The sequence below is a fragment of the Maniola hyperantus genome, chromosome 9 (genome assembly GCF_902806685.2).
Source record: "Maniola hyperantus chromosome 9, iAphHyp1.2, whole genome shotgun sequence".
In the NCBI taxonomy this organism is placed as follows: Eukaryota; Metazoa; Arthropoda; class Insecta; order Lepidoptera; family Nymphalidae; genus Maniola; species Maniola hyperantus.
Window position 1 is genome coordinate 13,413,742 of NC_048544.1, and position 22,535 is coordinate 13,436,276.

General features: G+C 42.5%; 2 protein-coding genes across 7 annotated transcripts in view; one reads left to right on the forward strand and one right to left on the reverse strand.

Annotated features, from left to right (window-relative positions):
• The window catches only part of LOC117985441 (inositol oxygenase-like), a 106,586-nt gene that overhangs the window by 43,376 nt on the left and 40,675 nt on the right, over positions 1-22,535 (reverse strand). The window lies entirely within an intron of this gene.
• LOC117985290 (eukaryotic translation initiation factor 4E transporter-like) overlaps positions 43-22,535 on the forward strand; it is a 46,501-nt gene continuing 24,008 nt past the window's right edge. For 3 of the 4 annotated variants that reach the window (XM_069500882.1, XM_034971980.2, XM_069500883.1), the window contains exons 1-15: positions 4,779-5,450; positions 7,373-7,544; positions 7,800-7,878; positions 8,383-8,623; positions 11,209-11,371; positions 11,988-12,080; positions 12,328-12,390; positions 13,616-13,715; positions 15,424-15,516; positions 16,419-16,538; positions 17,205-17,313; positions 18,487-18,615; positions 19,178-19,287; positions 21,290-21,394; positions 22,093-22,284. In XM_069500882.1, the coding sequence (XP_069356983.1) occupies positions 5,150-5,450; positions 7,373-7,544; positions 7,800-7,878; positions 8,383-8,623; positions 11,209-11,371; positions 11,988-12,080; positions 12,328-12,390; positions 13,616-13,715; positions 15,424-15,516; positions 16,419-16,538; positions 17,205-17,313; positions 18,487-18,615; positions 19,178-19,287; positions 21,290-21,394; positions 22,093-22,284 (2,070 nt within the window). In that variant the 5' untranslated portion in view covers positions 4,779-5,149. Of the gene's footprint in view, positions 485-4,778; positions 5,451-7,372; positions 7,545-7,799; positions 7,879-8,382; positions 8,624-11,208; positions 11,372-11,987; positions 12,081-12,327; positions 12,391-13,615; positions 13,716-15,423; positions 15,517-16,418; positions 16,539-17,204; positions 17,314-18,486; positions 18,616-19,177; positions 19,288-21,289; positions 21,395-22,092; positions 22,285-22,535 lie in introns of those variants that run through there. The other variant, XM_069500884.1, reaches the window with a different exon arrangement.

Here is a 22,535-nt window from a genome sequence, read left to right on the forward strand (position 1 = left end):
ACCTGTTTTTACTGCATTGTATGGGCACCATCTACAATTTGTTCCAATAATACAGGCCTCCAAGGCATATGGCGGACCTTTTATATATTTTTGCATCGAAAATTGATAAATTCTTTTAGTTATGACCGCTGGAGTGTTATTGTTAAAAGTAGCTTATAAATGTTAGTTGTAAATGTGTAAATAATTTTATTATACTTAGAACCTTGTAAATATTGATAGTATTTTCGTGCGTGGACGTTTTTATCCGTATTGTCTAGTGAAAAACGAAAAGTCTGTGATATAAACAATACCTAGTTGATAGAATAATTTCCTGAAGACTTTTGTAAATATTGTATAGTTATTTTAGAATTTTAGTAGAGTTAATATATTGAACGAAGACTGAGATTTGGAGTGTGATTACAAGCTATGTCAGCTGTGAACTTATTGGCTTCACTGAGGGAGAAACCAACGGACACCAGCCAGACGAATGGCTCAAGCCAATCAGGTATGTATTCTTCTAAAATTCTAACCGTTGAGACAAGAATTTCATATCTACCTACATTTTGAGACACAAAAGTGTCTTGGAGTTATTTGAATTTCAAATAGTACAAACTTTCGATTTCTGACGTCCTCATTTCAGTCTCCAACAAAAACAGTTATTCAATACCAGACAAAGAGCAAGATTTTAAGCATAAAAACATAGTCCCATAGTTAAAGTAGCGTTTGTTTACAAATAAGGCACTTTGTGGATGAAATGGGACTACTTCATTGCAACTTGGTCTCAGCACCTAATAAACTAGGTTGATTAAAAATTAACTCTTGTTTTAATCCCGTTAGAAACTCAATGTGCTTATTGACACTAGGAAACTCAAGAAACAAGCATTTAATATTTTTGAGTTTGGAAAACTATCTTATGGCTTAAAGGATATCAGATCATTCATTTTTACATTCATCATCTTTCACTTGAAGTGAATTGTCCGAATGAATTGAAAGTGACAAATGAATTAATTAGTGAAACAACCAATGAAGTTGGATTGGTTCACTATGCATCTTTTACTTGTGCTGCGAATAAATGTTCACTGCAGGTTTGGGAATTTTGTGTACTCCACTACAGGACTGTATGTAAGTCCTGAAGTGGAGTAGACCACAGTGCCTAGCAAATTAATATTTCTGTCTGTGTATACCACAAAATGTTGAGTGAACGTAGGATACAACAAAATCAAATCAAATTAATTATTTAAAACTAGATGATGCCTGGGACTGCATCCGCGTAGATCTAGGTTTTCAAAAATCCCATGGGAACTCTTTGATTTTCTGGGATTAAAAGTAGCCTATGTCCTTTACTGGGATGCAAGCTATCACTGTACCAAATTTCGTCAATATCGGATGAACGGATGGGCCGTGAAAAGCTAGCAGACAGACAGACACACTTTCGCATTTGTAATATTAGTATGGATAGGTAATAAATCACACTTTTTGATTGTCAGTTCTTGTTTTTTTACGTGAACTTAAAACCGAAGCTACGAGGGTTCCAAACGCGCCCAGGTCTGAGAAGAGCCCACAAAAAACTCAGCCGGGTATCTTAAAAGAAAAGAATAGTCACTGGAGTAAGCAAGAACTGTCTGATATCACCTATTAGGTATAATATTATAATCATTTTGAAATGAAATGAAATGAAAATTTATTTATAAAAACTATGTTGGTTTACAATTTCGATCAGCGATTATCTAAGACATATGACATAAGCTACCATACAAAACAAAAAGGAACGTATTTTCACGGACTCTGATCGGATCAGTGCGTAACCGCCGTTAGGCTGTTTATTTTATATTGAAACCAACCAAGGGTTATAGCTCTAGCCTGGTGTTGTCTAAAAGCTGTAAGCAATTTATGGTGCACTCAAAACAAAGGGTCTATGACTATGGGGTATATGACTGTGAATTGAACAAAAACAGATCTCTGCCGGGTTTATGTATTTGATGGTTAGTCTATGATCTGCACAAACCATTACGTTGCTACTTCAGATAGGACTTCTAGTTTTACAATCGCTATCAACACACACAGTAATTAGTCGTGTCGTCTGTGTGAACGCCTCCATTCAATAATATACAAGTCATGATGGTTTTTAAAATTGTACGACAAATGATAGCATTTGTCGTCACGACAGAGTGGGAACGCGCCCTTACACAGGAGTTATAAGTCTCTGTATTAATATGGATGCCCTATATAGATATCACGTTAAGCCCTACCTGTAGGTACAATGCCTATGGATTTGATTCAATGAGCACCCTTTACATAGGGTGTAAGCATCAAGGTCAAGGGAGAGTTACCCTAACATAATCATGTTTCTAAAATATATAGCTAGCTAGATGCCTGCGACTTCGTCCGTGTAGACTTAAATTCCCGTCCTCTTTGATTTTCCGAGATAAAAAGTAGCCTATGTCACTCTCCAGATCTTCAAACATATCTATGTAAAAAATCAGATCAATCAGATGCTCCGTTGCGGCGTGATTAAGTAACAAATCAACAAACACACTTTCGCATATATAATATGGTACCTTCAATGCGTTAGTCCGCTGCGCAGGTGGGAGCGGATGCGTCCTACGAGGCGGCCAGCGGGCACGATGCCATACTCCCCATGCCGCACGGCACCACACACATTAATACAGTATACTACACGGCACTCGCTCTCGAATAGGACGCGTCTTCCTTCCAATTTAGGAAGGAAGACGCGCGGACGTATTTTTCTGTTCGATTTTACGCGCATAGCTTCTGAACGATTGTACCAAATTAAATAGCAATGAATAATTATAAATATAAATAAATAAATAAAAACAATTTTTACAAGTAGGTAAGTAGGTACTTTTGTATCGTCAAATGCATCTACCACTGGTTCGGAATGCCTTTCGTATCGAGAAGAACCAGCAAGAAACGCTGCGGTTGCTCTTTTCAAAGATTTGATATACAATATTATGGCCATGTATAAAAAGTATTTACAGTCCCGCGCGTTGCCGGAACGAGCTGCAGGTCAGATCCACGCTCTTTTATCATTTAGATAATCTTCAATTGTGTAATATGCTTTTTTCAGGAGCATACTTTTAATAGATTTTTAAACTTTTGTACAGTCAAGTCCAAAATAGATTACGGAGATTTGTTATAAAAGGTTATACCCATTATTATTTGTTTGTAATTGTCAGGACAAGATTTCTATAAAAGACTTTTTTGGAAAATCCACGGGAAAAGACAGTTCTCACGGGACGCGGACGAAGTCGCGGGCAACAGCTAGTATACAATAATTATTGGTATTGGCTGTTGTATTTCAATGCAAGTTGGAAACATAGCAAAAAAATAAATTCAAATGTAGGGTATTCAAAATCATTGAACATCTATGTTTAACGACTCGTGTAAGGCCGGCCGCACATATTATATATCTCGTTTACTCACTTTTCGGTTTTATAAAATACTAGCTTATGCTCGCGACTTCGTCCGCGTGGACTACAAAATTTCAAAACCCTATTTCACCCCCTTAGGAGTTGAATTTTCAAAAATCCTTTCTTAGCGGATGCCTACATCATAATAGCTATCTGCATGCCAAATTTCAGCCCGATCCGTCCAGTAGTTTGAGCTGTGCGTTGATAGATCAGTCAGTCAGTCAGTCAGTCAGTCATTCAGTCAGTCAGTCAGTCACCTTTTCCTTTTATATATATAGAAGACTAGCTTATGCTCGCGACTTCGTTCGCGTGGACTACAAATTTCAAACCCCTAATTTACCCCCTTAGGGGTTGAATTTTTAGAAAACCTTTCTTAGCGGATGCCTACGCTATAATAGCTATCTGCATGCCAAATTTCAGTCCGATGATAGTTTGAGCTGTGTGTTGATAGATCAGTCAGTCAGTCAACTTTTCCTTTTATAAATCATGCACTGTTGTTCGAGATCGTTCTGAAATAGAGATCTAAATCTTTTATTTGGTGGTTGAATATCGGACAGACAGCCGAGTCTTACTAAAAGGGTCCAGTTTGCACCCTTCGGGCACGGTACCCTGAAAACTAATGCCCGGCATGCTTTGCAATGCGTTGGGCAGGACCACATAATTCGAAAAACCGATAGACGTTTGGGTCCCAAGATGCTGGAATGGCGTCCTCGCACCTGAAAGCGCAGCGTCTCGGGAGACTCCCAACTAGGAGGACGACTTCAAACGAATCGCAAGGAGCCGCTGGATTCAGGCGCGCAAGATCGTGGCGCATGAAAGTCCCTAGAGACAAGAGACTTATGCCCAACAGTGGACGTCTATCGGTTGATGATGATGACTAGTACCCCTATTGTAAATACGAAAGTGTGTTTGTTTGTTGGTTTGTCCTTCAATCACGTCGCAACGGATTGGCGTGATTTTTTACATGGGTATTTTAAGGCATTCCGAACCAGTGGTAGATGCATCCGACTATTCGAAAGTACTTGTAAAAGTTTATTCGAATAAAAAAGTTTTTTTTTTTATAGATAAAGACCTGGAAAGTGACATAGGCTACTTTTTATCCCGGAAAATCAATGAGTTCCCACGTGATTTTTAAAAACGCAATTCCACGCGAACGAAGTCGCGGGCATCAGCTAGTGATTAATAAAATCGATTTTCCTATATACTTTCTCGCACTTGTGACATTTCATCTAATCTCGACGAAATTCTGAAATCCGACAGTAAACATCTGTGCGTCCGGTCTAATAGAATTTATGAAAATATGTGGGTAAGTTCGTTCAAATTCGCCAACGTCTTCCGCGTCCTTTACTGACCTCAGTCTTGAAGTCGTTCCGGTACGCTGTGCTAGTGCTCGCGAAATAAGTGTTTTCTTCCACTTTTCCCTTGTTTTAGTGTTCCATCTTATCGTGAAAACCTTGCTACGTAGTCAAATACGCTGGTCTTTTAAAGACGTTGAACTATCTTGTGTCGTTTCGCCTCTAAGATACTACTTAGGGACTAGTTTTTAGAATTAGTTTAGTTTAGTAGGATTTTGTACATATAGTTATTTATTAATTACGTTTTTAAAATTATAATTAAAGATTTTTTTTATTATTTTATATATACAATAACAATTACATCGTTTAAGTTTAGTTTTATAAGTTTTCGTGTTACGTGTTCGATTGACGCCATTTTGTTTTGACCGTGAACGGGGTATTACAATGATAGGGAAGAAAGATGTGCAAGCCGAAGCGGCGAAGATGGGACGTAAGAGGAAGAGCCGTAGGTTTGCTATTCGCGAGAAGAAACGTCGCGAGAAGAAATGTCGCGAGATGTCTACCAACGTGGGCAACGTGTCTGTTAAGACCGTGCTGGTGGAGGCTGTGTATGCGTCACCGGTGAAATGTGCCGTGCACGCGTTTCTGCTGAAGTACCAGAGTGCTTTGCGGAAGGTGCCATCTCAACTGCCGCCGAAGATACGCGCCGGGCCGCCTTCGAAGCGAGTCAAACGTGTTTCTTGGAGTAAGTGGACGACTTTTTTTGGGTTCCGAACAAGGAACTCTTATAGTTTCGCCATGTCCGTCCGTCTGTCTGTCCGTCCGTCCTCGGTTAATCTCAGAGACTATTAGTGCTAGAAATCTGTAATTTGGCATGGGTTTAAATATTAATCACGCCGACAAAGTGGTGCAATAAAATTTTGATAGATATTTTTTTTTTAGGGTAGCTCCCCTACATGTAAAGTGGGGATGAACTTTTTTTTCTCGTCTACCCCATAGTGTGGGGTATCGTTGAATAGGTCTTTTAAAAATACTGTGGGTCTGGGAACATCATTTTTTGATTACTAGATCCTTTTGTAAAATATGATGTTTTAAAGTGTCAATTTTTATTAGAGTCAAGTGTCGTCGCCCCCCCCTATCAGCCAAATGGTGGTAGGATTAACCTAACATTGAATATTGGTCATAAAATGCCTTCTGCTTATCATCATCATGATCAACCCATCGCCGGCTCACTACAGAGAACGGGTCTCCACTCAGAGTGCTTATTATACGTATTATTAATTACTTATTTAACTTCGAAGCGCGTAAAACGTGTCTTGGTGTAAGTGGACGACTTTATTCGAGTATTTTCTTTTCATGATACAATAAAATTTTAAGGCAGTGTAATGACGTGGAGTAGCTTAATTTTAAACCCTAATTGCATTGAATACAGGTCATAAAGTTCCTAACTGCTGATCATTTATGCATTATTATTTACGTATTAGTAATTATTTACCTTAGGAGCGCCTAAAAGTTTTTTTTCTTGGTAGAATTTGAGGTGTTGAAATAGAGCCGTTTAACATTTTTACCTATTATTGAAAGTAGGTTATGAAGTGACGCCCCCGCCGCCTCTGCTTCACCGCCTCCGCTGTCATCGAAGCTTGTTCTTATTTAAAGTTAGACAGCACGGCGCGGCGCGTCTCCCACGCCCAAATGTCACGTTGTTCACATAATGTTTATATGTATTCCTGGATGAAACAAACTGTAGTGGAAAGGGCTTTAAGCTGTGACAATCAAAATAGCATTGAACTAAATGTATGGAACGTATAGCCGTTCCACACATTCCGTCTCCGAAGTCCGAACCAAAATCATATCCTATGAAGCTGTCAAAATTAGTAAATTTTGACAGCTTCATAGGATATTGGGGCTCGATTTAAGGTCGATTTCGTAATGCATCCAATCATTATTACAATCTCAATTGTTGTGATTGGCTGAATTTGTGCGATTCTTGTTGCAACAATGCATTGTAGCCAATAGTGAGCGCTCCGTCAACCAATCAGAGGTGATTGCGATCGTGACATTGTAGCTGTCATTCTACCGCAATCGAGCAGCCGGAATCGACTGGACATTGTATATTGCTGTATCTTCAATCAAGTTATTGTATAAATTAACGTAATATAATATTATCGTAATAAATGTGTTTTTGTTTCTAATTAAAGATACATTAAAATATAAAACCATCGGGCTTATTATACGTATTACTGCGCCTGTAGTTCCTGAAATATTGTTTTCTGTTTTAGTCATTAATGCGAAAGTGTGCTTGTTTGGTGTAACGGATTGACGTGATTTTTTATATGGATGTAGTTAAAGACCAGGGCTACTTTTAATTCCGGGAAAGTGTTCCCACTAGATTTTTAATGCCAATGTTTATGCTTCGTAATAATCCATATAAAAGAAAAAGGTGACTGACTGACTGACTGACTGACTGATCTATCAACGCACAGCTAAAACCACTGGACGGATCGGGCTGAAATTTGGCAGGCAGATAGCTATTATGACGTTGACATCCGCTAAGAAAATTCAACCCCGAAGGGGGTAAAATTGAGGTTTGAAATTTGTTTAGTCCACGCGGGTAAAGTCGCGGGAATAAGCTAGTATAGTGATAAATGCCTTTTATTTGGTTGGCAGGTCATGATGAGAGCGGCGGCTCGGGCGGCGGCGGCGACCCGGCGGTGCTGGCGGTGGGGCCCGTGCGTCGCGTGCTGCGGTACACGCGCGACGAGCTCATGCGCCTGCGCAACTCGCCGCTCGTCAAGCGCGGCCTCGAGCACGCCTTCGCGGGCAACGACACGCTGGCGCTGTGAGTGTATACCATCTCTGCATACTGCTTCATTGATGTACTACTCCATAGGCTGCTGGGGACATGAAAAGAGCCTCCGCATTGGGCATTAGTCCTGCGACAGACATTATGTGACTACTCAATTCAGCCAGCTAATCATTGGTATCCGTTCTTCGTTCGTTTTCGTTTCTTCTATGAACATTGGTCTCTACTCTGTGTTTTCCACAAGTCGTAGTAAAAAAAAAACAAAGCTTAACAAAGAATTTATTGTTTCAGGGTTATGAAGAGGCGTTCTGATTCACCAAGCGAAGAAGATAAGGGAGGCAGGGGAGATGCACCAGTGGAGAATCATAAAGTAATTCAAATCTACCTTATCTGTTTAATGATGGAGGGTTTCCTTGTAAGCTATCAAAAATCAAACTCATTGTGACGATTGTCTAATCGAAAATTAGTGGCCACGTCATCAGATAAAACGTGTGAGTTGCCTCTGTTGCATAGTTGGTCTGCATCATTATCATACATAGGTTTTATTGAAATAAAGCTTTTTATACAGACAAAAAGCTGCGATAGCCTAGTGGTTAGGACGTCCGCCTTCTGATCGGAGGGTTCGATCTGGGCACCCACCTCTAACTTTTCGGTTCTTTTATGTGCGTTTTAAGTAATTAAATGTCACTTGCTTTAACGGTGAAGGAAAACATGAGGAAACCTGCATACCTGAGAGTTCTCCATAATGTTCTCTGATGAAACTTGATGTGGTAAACTATGGCCAAAATCCTTCTCACTCTGAGAGGAGACCCGTGCTCTGTAGTGATCCGGTGATGGGTTGTTCATGATACCTCACGAATTTTTTTTGTTGCAGGGTGTGTATGGTCGGGAACGCGATCGCGATCGGGATCGGGAGCGCCGGTCGGCCGACCCGCGCGAGCGTGTCCGCAAGGAGAGCGAGACGAGTGCGGGCGGCATCGTGCTGTCTCCGCAGCGCCGCTCGTTCACGTCCGGCTGCGGAGCCCCGGCCGCCGCCGCGCCGCCGCCCCACGTGGCGCGCACGCGGCCGGAGTCTCCTCTGCCCAGCCAGCCGATACCACCGAAGACGGAGCAAGGTATGTGCCGTGTCCGCCGCGCCGCCGCCCCACGTGGCGCGCACGCGGCCGGAGTGTCCTCTGCCCAGCCAGCCGATACCACCGAAGACGGAGCAAGGTATGTGCCGTGTCCGCCGCGCCGCCGCCCCACGTGGCGCGCACGCGGCCGGAGTGTCCTCTGCCCAGCCAGCCGATACCACCGAAGACGGAGCAAGGTATGTGCCGTGTCCGCCGCGCCGCCGCCCCACGTGGCGCGCACGCGGCCGGAGTCTCCTCTGCCCAGCCAGCCGATACCGCCGAAGACGGAGCAAGGTATGTGCCGTGTCCGCCGCGCCGCCGCCCCACGTGGCGCGCACGCGGCCGGAGTCTCCTCTGCCCAGCCAGCCGATACCGCCGAAGACGGAGCAAGGTATGTGCCGTGTCCGCCGCGCCGCCGCCCCACGTGGCGCGCACGCGGCCGGAGTCTCCTCTGCCCAGCCAGCCGATACCACCGAAGACGGAGCAAGGTATGTGCCGTGTCCGCCGCGCCGCCGCCCCACGTGGCGCGCACGCGGCCGGAGTCTCCTCTGCCCAGCCAGCCGATACCACCGAAGACGGAGCAAGGTATGTGCCGTGTCCGCCGCGCCGCCGCCCCACGTGGCGCGCACGCGGCCGGAGTCTCCTCTGCCCAGCCAGCCGATACCACCGAAGACGGAGCAAGGTATGTGCCGTGTCCGCCGCGCCGCCGCCCCACGTGGCGCGCACGCGGCCGGAGTCTCCTCTGCCCAGCCAGCCGATACCACCGAAGACGGAGCAAGGTATGTGCCGTGTCCGCCGCGCCGCCGCCCCACGTGGCGCGCACGCGGCCGGAGTGTCCTCTGCCCAGCCAGCCGATACCACCGAAGACGGAGCAAGGTATGTGCCGTGTCCGCCGCGCCGCCGCCCCACGTGGCGCGCACGCGGCCGGAGTCTCCTCTGCCCAGCCAGCCGATACCGCCGAAGACGGAGCAAGGTATGTGCCGTGTCCGCCGCGCCGCCGCCCCACGTGGCGCGCACGCGGCCGGAGTCTCCTCTGCCCAGCCAGCCGATACCACCGAAGACGGAGCAAGGTATGTGCCGTGTCCGCCGCGCCGCCGCCCCACGTGGCGCGCACGCGGCCGGAGTCTCCTCTGCCCAGCCAGCCGATACCACCGAAGACGGAGCAAGGTATGTGCCGTGTCCGCCGCGCCGCCGCCCCACGTGGCGCGCACGCGGCCGGAGTGTCCTCTGCCCAGCCAGCCGATACCGCCGAAGATCGAGCAAGGTAAACTAGCTAACCATTTTAAATTATCGTTTTGACTCTCAGAACAAGGACTGTTAGAAGTAGCCCTATTGTGACACTTACTGCTAGAGCGAGATAGCTAAATGCATTTAAGCTCTTGTTAGAACGTGACAAAATGATTATGTTTTGTCCTTATCACCGTGGCCACTTTTTATTGTTTGTCAAAATGTATTTGTACGTGAGTATTTGACATACAACTTGAAGTGTAGAAGGAATGACATTTCACAAGTAAGAAAATCTGCTTGAGCGAGAGAGACTGAGGGGGCCACGCTAGTTGCAAACCTGTGTTTTGAATAAAAAAGTATGTCAAATTACGTCAAATGTCGTCACATCTGTGTATTTCATACAAGATCCCTTCTAAGCAAGCGTTTTGACGTTTGATAAAAAGTCAGTGATTTGGGTCATCATCCCTATTTATAGTATAGATTACGAAAATGACATCCATTTTCAAATCAATTGACTGAAGTCGAATTTATTTTTTGTTTTCGTGGAAATAATATTCTGTGGCCAAGTTAAACTGATATGCATAAAATTGTAAATTATATGTACACACAATTTTATGCACAACAGCCTAACATTTATGTTTCATATGTGAATGTTTATATTTTTTCTATGAGGCCTAGAGTAAAATGGCAGACTATAGGTGATGTATGTTTTAAGTTTTGACATAACATTGTATTATTCTGCCTACAGTATTTTCAAAAATATAAAGAAACTAGATAGTTCAAGCGAATTCGTCAGCGTGGATTTTTGGTTTATCAAAAATCCTGTGGGAACTCTTTGATTTTCTGGGATAAAAAGCAGCCTGTGGCCGTACCTGAGATGTAAGCTGACTCTGTACCAAATTTCATCAAAATAGATTAAATTTTTATCCTGTGGAAAGCTAACAGACAGACAGACAGATAGACAGACACACTTTCGCATTTATAATATTACTTATTATGCTTATGCTCGCGATTTCGTCCACGTGGACTACACAAATTTCAAACCCCTATTTCACCCCCTTCAATTAAATTTTGAAAAATCCTTTCTTAGCGGATGTCTACGTCATAATAGCTATCTGCATATCAAAGTTCAGCCCGATCCGTCCAGTAGTTTGAGCTGTGTGTTGATAGATCAGTCAGTCAGTCACCGTTTCCTTTTATTTATTTAGATGGATGGATTATACACAGTCAAGGAACATAAAACAGTTCTCTCTCTCAATCTCAATATATTTTTCCTTTGTGTATTGTAATTCTTGCTTTAATTTTGTGTATTTATCTCTTCGCTAAACAATAAAATAAAATAAAAAATGTTTTGTCTGTAGTCGGTCGACGCATCGGTTCGGGACGCATCATGGTACGGGACGTGCCGACCGGTACGTGGGAAGAAGGGGAGAGTCGACCCGAGGTCCGCACCGAGCCGTACCGCCCGCCGCGCGAACGTGAACGCGACCGCGAGCGTGACGAGCGCCGGACCAACGGCGACCGGTACGTAGACCTTTCCTACCACCACGGATGTTTGTAGTGGGTTGACATGGTACGAGACGTGCCGACCGGTACGTGGGAAGAAGGGTAGAGTCGACACGAGGTCCGCACCGAGCCGTACCGCCCGCCGCGCGAGCGTGACGAGTGCCGGACCAACGGAGACCGGTACGTAGACCTTTCCTACCACCACGGATGTTTGTAGTGGGCCGATGGATGTTTGTAGTCGGTTCCAGGCGCATCGTGGTACGGGACGTGCCGACCGGTACGTGATAAAAAGGGGAGAGTCGGCCCGTACCGCCTGCCGTGCGAACGTGAACGCAATCGCGAGCGTAACGAGCGCCGGACCAACAGCGACCGGTACGAAGACCTTTCGTACTACTACTGGGATAAGAGCCCATGAGGGCCAGACCTTCGTTATTTTATAAAACCTGAAAGGGAGGAACGATCAGCGACTATGAAGTTAGGATCATAGCGGCTATGACAGGTAACAAAGAAACGTATAAAATCTTTTGTCAAATATTCTATTTTTTATATTCTCTTTAGAATAGTTTCAGAAATCACGTCCCGTTGGCACAATTCGGATACGGAACCCTAAAAATGAATTTTCTGTTGGTTATAGATTCGAGCGGCGCTCGTTTGGACGAGACAATTATACCTCTGATATCAAGAGGGAACGGGAGGATCGATTCAACAACGAGAAGACGCGCGATAGGTATGCTCAATTTTTGTTTACTACCTACTTAGAATAATATAAAATATTTCATCATCATCATCATCATCATCATTATCATCATCATCATCATCAACCGATAGACGTCCACTGCTGGACATAGGTCTCTTGTAGGGACTTCCACACGCCACGGTCTTGTCCTTGTCTTATTACATTGGTAAGAAAGAGATGCGAATACTCTAAAGTTTGGTTGCACGCAGAATCAGTACCATAATCTGTATTGTTTCAGAGAGGACAACCGTAGATCAGGTGGTCGCTATCGACGCTATGATAAGGAAGATGAACCAGAGTGGTAAGTACCTGTCATATAAACCTTAGGGTACGCTTACACGAGCGATTGAAATTCCTCAATTCCAGGCAATTTAGTCTATTATGACGTCACGACCGATTTACTGCAATACTCGGCAATAGCTGAAAATTTTAGCAATGTTAAAAAATATCTGAGTTACCTGCCTGCCTGAAAAGTTTTACTTCAAAAAATTGATAATATAACGTCCGTACTTGAAATGTATTGTGAATCAAAATATATTTCTGGCTAAGACGCCATGTGGGGATGAGGTTATAAGTTAAACACGACCGGTCTTGCTCGAATCCCCTTTATTACTCTTTTCTTACCAGTTAACAACATATTCTTTATACTAATAAACACCTCAGTCACAATAGGGTGGAAACTTTTCCATTTGTTATTTTAGACGCATTATGATATTCTGTTTTAAATTTTATTGTTCCCATACATTTATTATAGTCTCCATAGTCCATACTAAGTGAATGGCCAATCATTATATTGGATAAAGGAGAGAAAAAAAATTTATGGACGCGTGCCCCAGAATGTACAGAGATTTTTTTTATTTATTTATTTATTCAGATACAAGCCCTTGACTGCAATCTCACCTGGTGGTAAGTGATGATGAGTCTAAGATGATAGCGGGCTAACCTGGAAGGGGTATGGCAGTTTTTAATAAACCCATGCCCCTTTGGTTTCTACACAGCATCGTACCTGATATCGTAGATGATAATATATGTGCCATTTAATCGAACTAACAAACAAAAATAACGAAGTCGCGAAGAACTTCGTACGCGTGAACTACACTAATTTCAAACTCCTATTTCACCCCCTATGGCGTTGAATTTTCAAAAATCCTTTCTTAGCGGATGCCTACGACATAATAGCTATTTGCATGCTAAATTTCAGCCAATCCATCCAGTAGTTTCAGCTGTGCGTTGATAGATCAGTCAGTCAGCCCGTTTTTCTTAAATATGTAAAAGGAAAAAGTGACTGAATGGCTGACTGACTGACTGATCTATCAACGCACAGCTCAAACGTATGGACGGATCGGGCCGAAATTTGGCATGCAGGTAGCTATTATGACATAGACATCCGCTAAGAAAGGATTTTTGAGAATTCAACGCCTATAAGGGGGTGAAATAGTTTTGAAATTTGTGTGGAGTTAGTCCTTTTATATATGTATTTAGATTTGGTTGTATGATTCGTTGTAAATTGAAATATTATAAATTAGGTTTAGTGGAGGGCCGACATCTCAGCTGGAGACGATCGAGCTTCGCGGCTTCGACGAGCCGGTTAAGAAGAACGGCACCACCAGCAGTAAGGATAACGAAGTAAGTTACATTTGTAGACTTGTAACGGTATCTATTTCCATGGTTTTGGAGTGCTGTTTACGAAAATGATATCTATTTTTCAGCCCAAACAAGACATCATTTTTGTTCTTAGTACTTTCGAGCTCGTAGTTTTAAGTTTACCTAGTTTTAATTTTGTATTTTTTAACATTTGGTTTATATATTTTTTTCAATCTCAAGATTGCTAAGATCCTTTTTTTGAGATTTTTTATTATTATTATTATCTATTTTATTCCATGATCAAGATGGCGAAAAGAAATCTTTAGCTACACGATTTCGTAAAACTTGCATCAATCATTATTACAATCGCGATTGTTGTGATTGGCTGAATTTGTGCGATTCTTGTTGCAACAATGCATTGTAGCCAATAGTGAGCAAAAGCGTCAACCTATCAGCCTCCCGATTGTGTAAGAAAAACGTATTCATCGTTATCGTAATCGTTAAAAAATTCTGCCCTTTGATTGGTTGATTCGCTGTTTACATTTTTTCACAGCCAATCAAAAGGCAGAATTTGTTGACGATGACGATAGCAATGAATACGTTTTTCTTACACAATTGGGGAGCAGAGGTAATTGCATCGATAAATGACAAGATATGCCCAAGCGAACAAAAATTTTCACGGTTTTGGAATTAAATAAATCAGCGCTACCTCTTAGATACTAATGAACGACCCGTTTGAAATCCAGACGTCACTGAGGTTGCATTGGTGCTAAATAAACATTTTAGGACCAATCAGTCGGTGCCATTTTGCTTGTTCAATGGCCCTGTCCTTACGAAGTAATATATAAGTCAATGGGTAATTGTGTATTTGACTACATCAAAAATAAATTATTAAATAGAGGGTCTTCCAAAATACGTAAAATCCACGTCCTTTGTTGGTTTTAAGTGTAACTAATAACCATTTTAAATTATCGATTAAACTAAAAAAAACACGTCAAATGATTGTGACGTCACACACCGGTATTTCATAGAATATCGCATACTAAGCGCGCGTTTTGACGTTTGATAAAATTTTAAATTCAGATACAAGTTAGCCCTTGACTGCAATCTCACCTGATGGTAAGTGATGATGCAGTCTAAGATGATAGCGGGCTAACCTGGAAGGGGTATGGCAGTTTTTATTAAACCCATACCCCTTTGGTTTCTACACAGCATCGTACCGGAACGCTAAATCGCTTGGCGGTACGGCTTTGCCGGTAGGGTGGTAACTAGCCACGGCCGAAGCCTCCCACCAGACCAGACCAGAAATTTAGAAATTATAAAATTCCAAACTCCCACTAATAAGACCACAGCGCTCACTACTGCGCCAGGGAGGTCGTCAACAAAAAAGTTACTGATTTGACTAGTTGTCAAATACCGTATTGTAATCGTGACATCGAACAATCTCCTTCGTGCCTTCTCCATAAACGTGACACTGGCGAAACACTCTGTGCCCAGCTGGCACATCTAAAAGCCAATAATTGGGAATTGAATTGACATTGGGGCAGATTCTCTTGTACACAATCTCTAAACTAAACTAAATTAACAGGTCTAAATCTAGTGCTATCCTTTTCCGCAAGCAACATTATGAAAGGGATAGCAATAGATTTAGACGTGCCATTTTAGTTTAGTTTAGAGATTGTGTACAAAGGAATTAGCCCTTATGTAGCTTTATCGGGAGCCTGTGGTAAATGTAATGTGTTTTATTCAGAAATGGAGCAGCGGCAGTTCTCGTTCCCCCGAGCGCTGGCGTGCAGACGCCACCTCGCCCACGCCGCCCTCCGAGTCCCTCAACAATAGTAATGTACGTATTCTGTCAAATAAAAACTGGCTAAGTGCGAGTCAGGCTCGCGCACCGAGTTTCGTCATTTTGCACGATAGATCAAAACTATCTTCCATTCTATATATAAAAATGAATCGCTGAATGTGTTGCTGATCGCAAATCTCGAGAACAGCCGAACCGAATTCGCTAATTCTTTTTCATAATATTCCTTGAAGTACGGGGATGGTTCTTACGGAGAGAAAAATTTAAAAAATTGTAAGTATTTAATACAATAAATAAATAAAAATCTGTTTTTAAATGTACAGGTAAAGCCCTTTCATATGATACCCCACTTGGTGTAGTAATATTACTTTAAAAGTTGAAAATACTAATTATTTGTTCAAAACACATTTTAAATAATATCTGTCCCGGCTTTACTCACGTGTGTACACCCCACCCCACCCCAGCCCAGCCACCCTCACAACGGGCTCTACGGGCAGCGGCACGTGCGTCCCGCAGTCAAAACCGCGGCGCGTGCGCGAACGGACTCCCTTGAAAAAGGACCCCGTATGGGTTCGAAACTAGTCGGGCTAGCGTCGACTACACACGTGAGTACAGCCGGGACAGATATTATTTAGAATGGAAATCACTCACGGTAGTTTAAATGCTAAAACACATTTTGATAATTTTTTGTGAAGCGACTACACATTCACAGTTTTCCTACCTACCTGCCTAATTTCATGTTTCTAGGTCAACGGGAAGTACCCTGTAGGTTTCTTGATAGACAGACAGACAACAAAGTGATCTCATAAGGGTTCCTTTTTCCTTTTGAGGTGAACCCTTTTGAGGTGAACCCTAAAAATAGGTGCATTCTCTATTTTTTCAGCCTCATAATCCAGAGATCAGGGTGTAATCAGTGCCAATACATTTTGTCTACATTGCAGGACAAAGATTCAGGAGTGGAGTCGAAGAGCGAGGAGCTCCCCCAGCCTCCGGAGCAGCCAGACTTCAACCTGGACGAGTTCCTCAAGTTTGACTCCATACCCGATGTGGCTATGCTCACTGTAAGTTATCTTGACTCTATAAATTCTATCCCTCTGATTCTTTTCCGTTTTTTCCACCATTTTGTTGCAAAAACTATCTAACATCTGTCTGCGGAGGACCCTCGAGTACTTCGGTCAAGGACGCCAGCAATATTGAAAAACTCATGGTCACTGGGAAAATCGAAGGAAAGAGACCCCGCAGACGTAGCCCGAAACGTTGGTCAGACCAAATAAAAAAAGCGGTCGACACACCTATCTGCGATGCAATCCACGCGGCAAGAAACAGAGGGAAATGGAAAAACATCGTAGCAAAGATAAGATCTAAGGGGAGTCACGATCCTCAAAATTGAGGGAGCGACGCAGGAAGAAAGAAGTTGCAAAAAGGCAGCTCCTCGCGTGTTTCGCGATCTAGACCCATTCATCACCTACTGGACCATGATCACTTCGCTGTTCCCCCTCTTGTTTCATCCATGCGGTATAGCGACAACCCACCATCTCCCATGGCCCAACCAACCTCTCGGTTATATGGGCCAGATAACGGGAGAGAGCCCCCCCCCCCATACTTGCTACTGAAGCAGGGTGCACTGGAGGTCTTCGTACACTGACCGCTCCCACAGGACGTGGTGGAGGATGACCATGTGGTCAATTCTACGCCGATAAAGAAGTTTGACTTCAATTGTCTTACAGAATGGTGGCAGTGAGACGGAGGGCAGTCGCTTCAGCCGCTGGTTCCGGCGCGAGAGCCCGCCGCCCGCCGACCGCCACTACGAGCGACTGCTGCATACTATGATAGATGGTAAGCTGTTACAAAGATAATATATACAAGTAAGATCGCTAACGTCATACATTCATTTAAAGCTTGCGTAAAACTCCTTTAAGTCGCCGGTACCTTGTAGGTCAACTCCTTATAGTGTGATGGCATTATTGTGCAAGCTAAAATGTGAGTTATCGAATTTATTTAGTGCCATCTATCGAACAGCTGATGAAACTTAATTTTATTTAGAGCCAACTCAAATTTTACTCAAATAATAAACGAAATCCAAAATCACAGGCAATCATCAAAGGGTCCGCTATCAAGCGTAGGTCAGCAGTTTGGCATCATCAAAAATCCAGGAGCAAGCACAAGTAATCGGGTTAGCAGAATCTCGGAGTCCATATAGCAGAAACAATTCACAAACGAAATAGGGAAAAGAAATAAAAGCACTCAGAAAATTGTAACACACCGTCAAATTCAACCGTCACCAATCCAAAGGCAAAATAATAATTTTATTTTCAAGTAACAAGTCATTTTGTTACGCCATCTACTGGAATTTTGTAATACTACTTCAGCTATCCAAAGCAAAATGCTATGGATATCGTAAAGTTCAATGAGTCAATAATTAAAATTAAGAATCAACTTTTTCCGATGGTGATGTTGTGAAAATTTTGTATTTTGTTACTAAATATAAATAAATTTGATGAACCAGACAAGTAAAATATGATATTTCGTCAAATCCATAAAAAATATATTTCATACGAACCAAGTGACGCCATCTAGTAATAGTCTTGAACTAGTTACAATTTTAAATAGAGAGTTAGCGATCTGTACTTGTTTAATATATTATCTTTGGCTGTTAATATAACTGGTCATCATCTCAACCCATGGACGATCACTGCTGACCACAGCTTGAATGGGTATTAACTTAGAAAAGAAGAAGAAAGAAAAGAAAAACGTTCATTTTTTAAAGCTGTACCACACATTACCAGTTAGGTTATCCCGGCGCCTCTAATACTTGAGTAGTAAAGTCAAAAGAGCTCAAGTAGAAGAAGCGCCGGAATAAAGTATGTCATGTGTGGCACAACCCGAAAAAAAGGTCCTTACTCAGCATAAATGCCTTGATGTCTTCTATTCACTGATCCACCATGTGATGAAAATTTGGCTTAACGCTTTAAGTTTAAAAGTCGGTTAAAATAATTTAACTTGTCACAGATCTGGACAGCTCAACCAATGAGAGGCCCCCAGTGGTGGAGCCCCAGCCCATCTACACGACGCCCGGAGCGCCTCCGTCCTTGCTGGACCTGCTGCGGCGAGCCAGCGCTGACACCGACCATAGACCAGGTAGCAGGCCTCTAGGGATGTCTTTGATTTCAAAATGGACATCAGCGTACTCGGGTAATCCATCGTATCGTAATCCTACGGAGGAAGACCTACTCAGTTTTGAGTTATGCCTGTATTACCAAATATAGTAGCCGGCAGAAAATATTGTACATCGACCTTTAGAAAGGTATTTCGCCTTCGTAGGGAGTTGTCTCTGTCACTCATACCTATGTGACGTTTTGTCGGTCTCAACGACAGAGACAACGCTCTACGAAACCCATATCACTTTCCAAAGGTCGATGTACAATATTTCCTGCTGGGTATTGCAGTTCATATTATAATGGATAGTCCTCTGATGGGGAAACTCGTGCAGAGGACTAAATTAAATCCCTTTTAGTTATTAAGTACTAACATAGTGATTAAGTATTTTGTTACTAACTCCTTAGTGTTTAAGTATTAACATAGTTATTAAGTATTTATTGTTACTAACACATAATGGATCAATTGTTGTCCGATTTAATAAATAAATTGATTGATTGATATTAACCTATTGTTGTCATACTGAAAATCCTCGTTGTTGCAGAAATGAATGCCGTGAACAGTAAGATGCATAGTCTGGAGGAGCTAGAGGCGCGTCTCAGGCCGCAGCACCAGCCGCCGCCCGACCACGACCTCTCGGCATTTAAACGACTTGTGAGTATATAACTAACAGTGCGACAAGGCTATCTTGGCGCGTGGCGAAAATCGGAACTAACGTTGCCGTCAAGTGTCCCCTTTGTTCTTGTTTGAATAGTCTAAGCCTTTGTATAGAATAATAAAGATGTAAGTACTGTGTAACCGCGTATGAGATAGATAGCAATTATTACCATTGTTTAGTAGTCATGTGGCTAATTCCGTTGTACACAATCTCTAAACTAAACTAAAATGACACGTCTAAATCTATTGCTATCCCTTTCATAATGTTGCTTGCGGGAAAGGAAAGCATTAGATTTAAACCTGTTAATTTAGTTTAGTTTAGAGATTCAGTACAAGAGAATCGGCCCCAATATTTGTATTAACCGATCAACAATATTTGTATTAAACGTTTTTTATGTGAAAACAAGTAAATAAGTAATGAGAAATACAATTACGCCACGAATTCTCAAAATTTGTTTTGCAACTAAAGTTGCATTCCTTGTATGTATTCTTGAAAAAAACCTGTTACACGATAAGGGACAAAAAATAGGTTAGCTGCGTCTCTGTTTATCACATTAGTAACTTTATCTGTGCTCTCTTTTTAGTGTGAATGAGAAAGCCAACGTTCCTGTATCTACCTTTAATACTCTATCTACGGCCTTTGTTCTCCAACAGCGCCCCCTGTCAATGTCATTCAAGTGCCAAGAGAGCCTTGTCGCACTGTACTAGCTTGCCCACTAATGTTTACAGCTTATGATAACGTCACTTTGTGATGACCACAGCCACTCTGCCAAGAGTTACGCCAAAGAAGAAGAAGCTTATGACTTCGTCCGCGTGAACTACACAAATTTTAATCCCCTATTTTATCCCCTTAGGGGTTGAATTTTCAAAAATCTTTTCTTAGCGGATTTCTACGTCATAATAGCCTAATTTTAGTCCGAACCGTCCAGTGGTTTGAGCTGTGCGTTGATAGATCAGTCAGTGTTTCGGCCCCCACTTGTCCCGACAAGAGAGCTAGGTGGACTATTTAATAATCACTAATGCCCGGGCTACACGAGACTAGTTTTTCAAGCTAGGATAGCAAGCTAGTGTCAGTAAGCTAGCAAGCTAGTACTTCTGGCTTCGTGTAAACAAAACTAGCTTCATTTCTAACTTAGTAAGCTAGTAGACAAGCCAAGACAGTTTTTAATAGGATGGAGTTCTATTTTTTAGGCTAGTAGCGCCCCCCACCACTGATTTTACTATCCTGGCTTGTGTACTAGCTTCATGTGGCCGGCGAAGCTACTTTTCAATTGACTCGTAAGCAGTAACCACGCGTTTTGTTTGTTTTTCTCCGCGACGTGTTTTTGAGATTTTGAGATGCCCAAACTAAGTACGGAGATTAGTTTAAAGTTCGTACAACTTTACCGTGACCATGAATGTCTGTGGAACGCCACCCTTCCAAGTTATAAAGACAAGTGCAAACGTGATTCAGCGCTACAAAAATGTGTGATGAATTAAAGACGATGGGTATTGATATGACGACCAATGAGGTTGAAGTAACTGTTTCAGTCGATTTTTTTTTTTTCGCGTGCAGTTCATTTTGGACGTGTGGTCACCTCGGTCACAGCAATAATACTAGCTTAAAATAATATAGCCTCATGTAAACAGAACTCGCATATTCCAAGCCAGGACAGAAAGCTAGGATAGTATACTGAAGTTCCTAGCTTGCTATCCTAGCTTGAAAAACTAGCCTCGTGTAGCCCGGGCATAAGGGCTTTGTGCACTCATCCGTGAAATCACGGATTCCATAAAAATACGAATCGAATGAGTACGTATTTGTATGACAACCACAAAATCACAGATACGAACCGAATACGGATGAGTGCACAAACGCCCTAAGAAATAATTTATTTTTGACATAGGCGATATCCCATGGGCACGCAGATTGCCTTATACAGTACGACTCATGATATGCTCATGGCAACACTTCAACTCATTTTGATGAGTTGCTAGTTAAGAAAATTGAATTTACTTGCAGCTAGCACAAGTATCGGGAGGACAGGCACAAACCGCAGAGCCAGCCCGACCGCAACCGCAGCCGCAGCCACAACCGCAACCGCAGCCGCCTATGAGCCTTTTGCAGGTAAAGGAGCTGATGAAAATGAATTACATTTTGGTCCAATCCCCTAACAATGTTGAAACTGACATTTAAAAGCTTTTGAGGTACAATTTGTTTCATACCAGCTTAAGCTCGCGACTTCGTCTGCGTGGACTACACAAATTTCAAAACCCTATAAATAAATAAAATAAAAATCTTTTTTATTCAAATAAACTTGTACAAGTACTTTCGAATAGTCGGATGCATCTACCACTGGTTCGGAATGCCTTTCCTACCGAGAAGAACCAGCAAGAAACTCGGCGGTTGCTCTTTTCAAATATTTGATATAGGTACAAGATTATGCCATGTATAAAATAGTATTTGCAGTCTTGTGCGTTGCTGGAACGAGCTGCAGGTCAAATCCACGCTCTTTTATCATTTAGGTAATCGTCAATTGTGTAATATGCTTTTTCCTATATAACCCCCTCAGGGGTTGAATTTTCAAAAATCCTTTCCTCGCGGATGCCTACGTCATAATAGCTGAGTGCATGATGCCAAATTTCAGCCCGATCCGTCCAGTAGTTTGAGCTGTGCGTTGATAGATCAGTCAGTCAGTCACTCACCTTTTCCTTTTATATATTTAGACTATGGCGGCCAAGTCTAACGCGAACATGGTGTTATGGTACATTATCAAAATTGAGAAAGTAATATTGCTTGATGCTATTGTGTTCTATTTTTCTTAGATGCTGAACAAAAGTATGGAGCAGCAGCAGCAACAGCAGCAGCAGCAGCAGCAGCAGCAACAACAACAACAGCAGCAGCAGCAGCAGCAGCAGCAGCAACAGCAACAACAACAGCAGCATCAGCAACAACAACAGCAAAAAGCGCCGCACATCCCGCAGGAGCTCCTATACAAGCTCCTGCAGGTGCAGCAGGTAAGCTCGAAACATTACTTGTTTAAATTTGTAGCGTTTCTAAGTGTCTTTAAATTTAAAATTCATGTTTTAATAATATAATATTATTTAGTAATATTGAGATGCAGATATAAGTCCCGCAAATTGCTGATGCACGTGACCGCCATTTTAGTGACGTCAGCACTAGACTGAAGTTTCGAGCTGATGATATATTATTACGTAAATAAACGTCAAATGACTTCAAAATGACGTTATTTCGATGTTAATGAGAC